We start from the raw sequence: 1,851 nt of genomic DNA on the forward strand, positions 1-1,851 counted from the left end.
GCTGCCTGATGTACCTTTGAGTCCGTTCACGAGAGACGAACCAGACACATTTGTAGTTGGGCGGAGGAGTTGGGAAGCATGTTTGACTTGAGGAGGAAGGTGGAGTTTAGAAGCACTTGCGGTGGACGATGCTGGGGCCGGACTCGTCGTACTCCTGCTTGCTGATCCACATCTGCTGGAAGGTGGAGAGGGAGGCCAGGATGGAGCCGCCGATCCAGACGGAGTACTTCCTCTCTGGGGGAGCGATAATCTGGAGGAGGAGGAGGAAGAGGAAGAGTACGGTGAGAAAGAAGATTTGAGCAGCAAACACAGCAGGACAGGTTTATTTTATTCTGAGGGAAGAGTCTGGAGACGGCAGCACCAAGAGTTCACCAGTTTCAGAGTGTTTTGACTTTGTCCATATCAGAAAGATGCTGGAGAACAGATTTAAAGTCAGGAAATCAAAAGGAAAACAAAAAAACAGCCTGTCTGACAAAAACTATGTCTCTAATTTTCTTGTTTTCTTTTCATTGTGGTTTTAAAACCAAATGAAAAATTAGATTAAACTTTTAAAAATAAAAAAAACAAATAAATCTTTTTACCCTCTTTTTTAAATTTATATACACTGTAAAAATGGTCATTTCTGTCTTTAGGGTCCTGGGCACATCTATTAATTTTTTAGGTTAAAATGAAAAAAATCCTCAAATTCACACTTGCCTAAATTTAGGCCACATGTATTAACAGCTAAGACTATCCTTAAAAAACACATTAAAAAAAGATTTATTACACAAATCATTTGCTACAAGCTCTTCATCTGTCTTGTGTTCAAAATTCGCTGTCCAATGCAGCAGAAAGAGTCTGAAGGGGAACACTTGATATATTTGTTCCTGATCTAAACAGTCTCTGCAGTTTACAGACCAGAGTCCCAGAAAGCTGCCGACGGCAGAATCTGCATAAACCACATCAGGCCAGCAGGGAAACTGTGGCCTACCTTGATTTTCATGGTGGGCGGGGCCAGGGCGGTGATCTCCTTCTGCATGCGGTCGGCGATGCCGGGGTACATGGTGGTGCCTCCGGACAGCACGGTGTTGGCGTACAGGTCCTTACGGATGTCCACGTCACACTTCATGATGCTGTTGTAGGTCGTCTCGTGAACGCCGGCCGACTCCATTCCTGAACACAACGAGAGTTCAGTCAGTGTCTACAGCTCAAAGACCTGCTGGATCAGCCTCTCACCACCACCACTGATATTACCAACGTCCACGCTCCATTACCGTTCCATGTACGCTTCGTTTTAGTAAATCTAAGTTGAAGTAATCTTCTTGCATAGACTCATACTGGTCACGGTCATTGAGCCAGTTGGTATAAACTGGAGGCTCATCTGGGATGTTTACACCAGTTATGTTTCAATGTTAAAGCTTGTCAATGTGGCTTTTGTCTTCAATATCTCAGCCAAGACTTTAGGGAGGGCAAAGGAAGAAAAAAACCCACTAATTACTACTGTCAGAGAGTCAAACTGCAGCGACCAAGTCTTAAAAGATTCTGTTCTGATTATCTGGAGCTCTGAGGATGGTGCCAGTTGATCACATTGTTTAGATGTTTTCATCGATTTAAATCATTTCTTTAAGAGACAAAATGTAAAACTAAGCTTGCTCATACAGGATCCACAGAATCCTTAGATTGGTTTCATGCACATCTGTGTTGGGTCATAAATTCAGTTAAAAAAAAAAATTAGGTTTTTATATTTATCATAAGCTAAAGTCAGATTTTATCCAGTTCTTTGTCTGGTTTTAATCCTAAATATTTCACTCACTTGGACAAATTCACACCATAGATTCCACTGCAGGGTCTTAACTGGAGATGCTCATGTTT

General features: G+C 42.2%; 1 protein-coding gene across 1 annotated transcript; it reads right to left on the bottom strand.

Moving 5' to 3' along the window:
• Nucleotides 1-20: 20 nt before the first annotated feature.
• LOC103376393 (actin, alpha skeletal muscle) lies at nt 21-1,185 on the bottom strand. The gene is made up of 2 exons (XM_008306755.1): nt 971-1,185; nt 21-250 (listed from the first exon to the last, which is right to left on the bottom strand). The coding sequence occupies exons 1-2, from the start codon at nt 1,148-1,150 to the stop codon at nt 107-109; spliced, it is 324 nt and encodes a 107-aa protein (XP_008304977.1). The 5' UTR covers nt 1,151-1,185; the 3' UTR covers nt 21-106.
• Between the last annotated feature and the right edge of the window lie 666 nt (nt 1,186-1,851).

Source organism: Stegastes partitus, unplaced genomic scaffold (assembly GCF_000690725.1).
Source record: "Stegastes partitus isolate 25-593 unplaced genomic scaffold, Stegastes_partitus-1.0.2 Scaffold4314, whole genome shotgun sequence".
Lineage (NCBI taxonomy): Eukaryota > Metazoa > Chordata > Actinopteri > Pomacentridae > Stegastes > Stegastes partitus.

Coding starts and splice junctions, on each gene's coding strand:
- LOC103376393 (XM_008306755.1), bottom strand. CDS start 1,150: ATGGAGTCGGCCGGCGTTCACGAGACGACCTACAACAGCATCATGAAG. Junction 251..970: donor CGCCCACCATGAAAATCAAG/GTAGGCCACAGT, acceptor CTCCTCCTCCAG/ATTATCGCTCCCCCAGAGAG.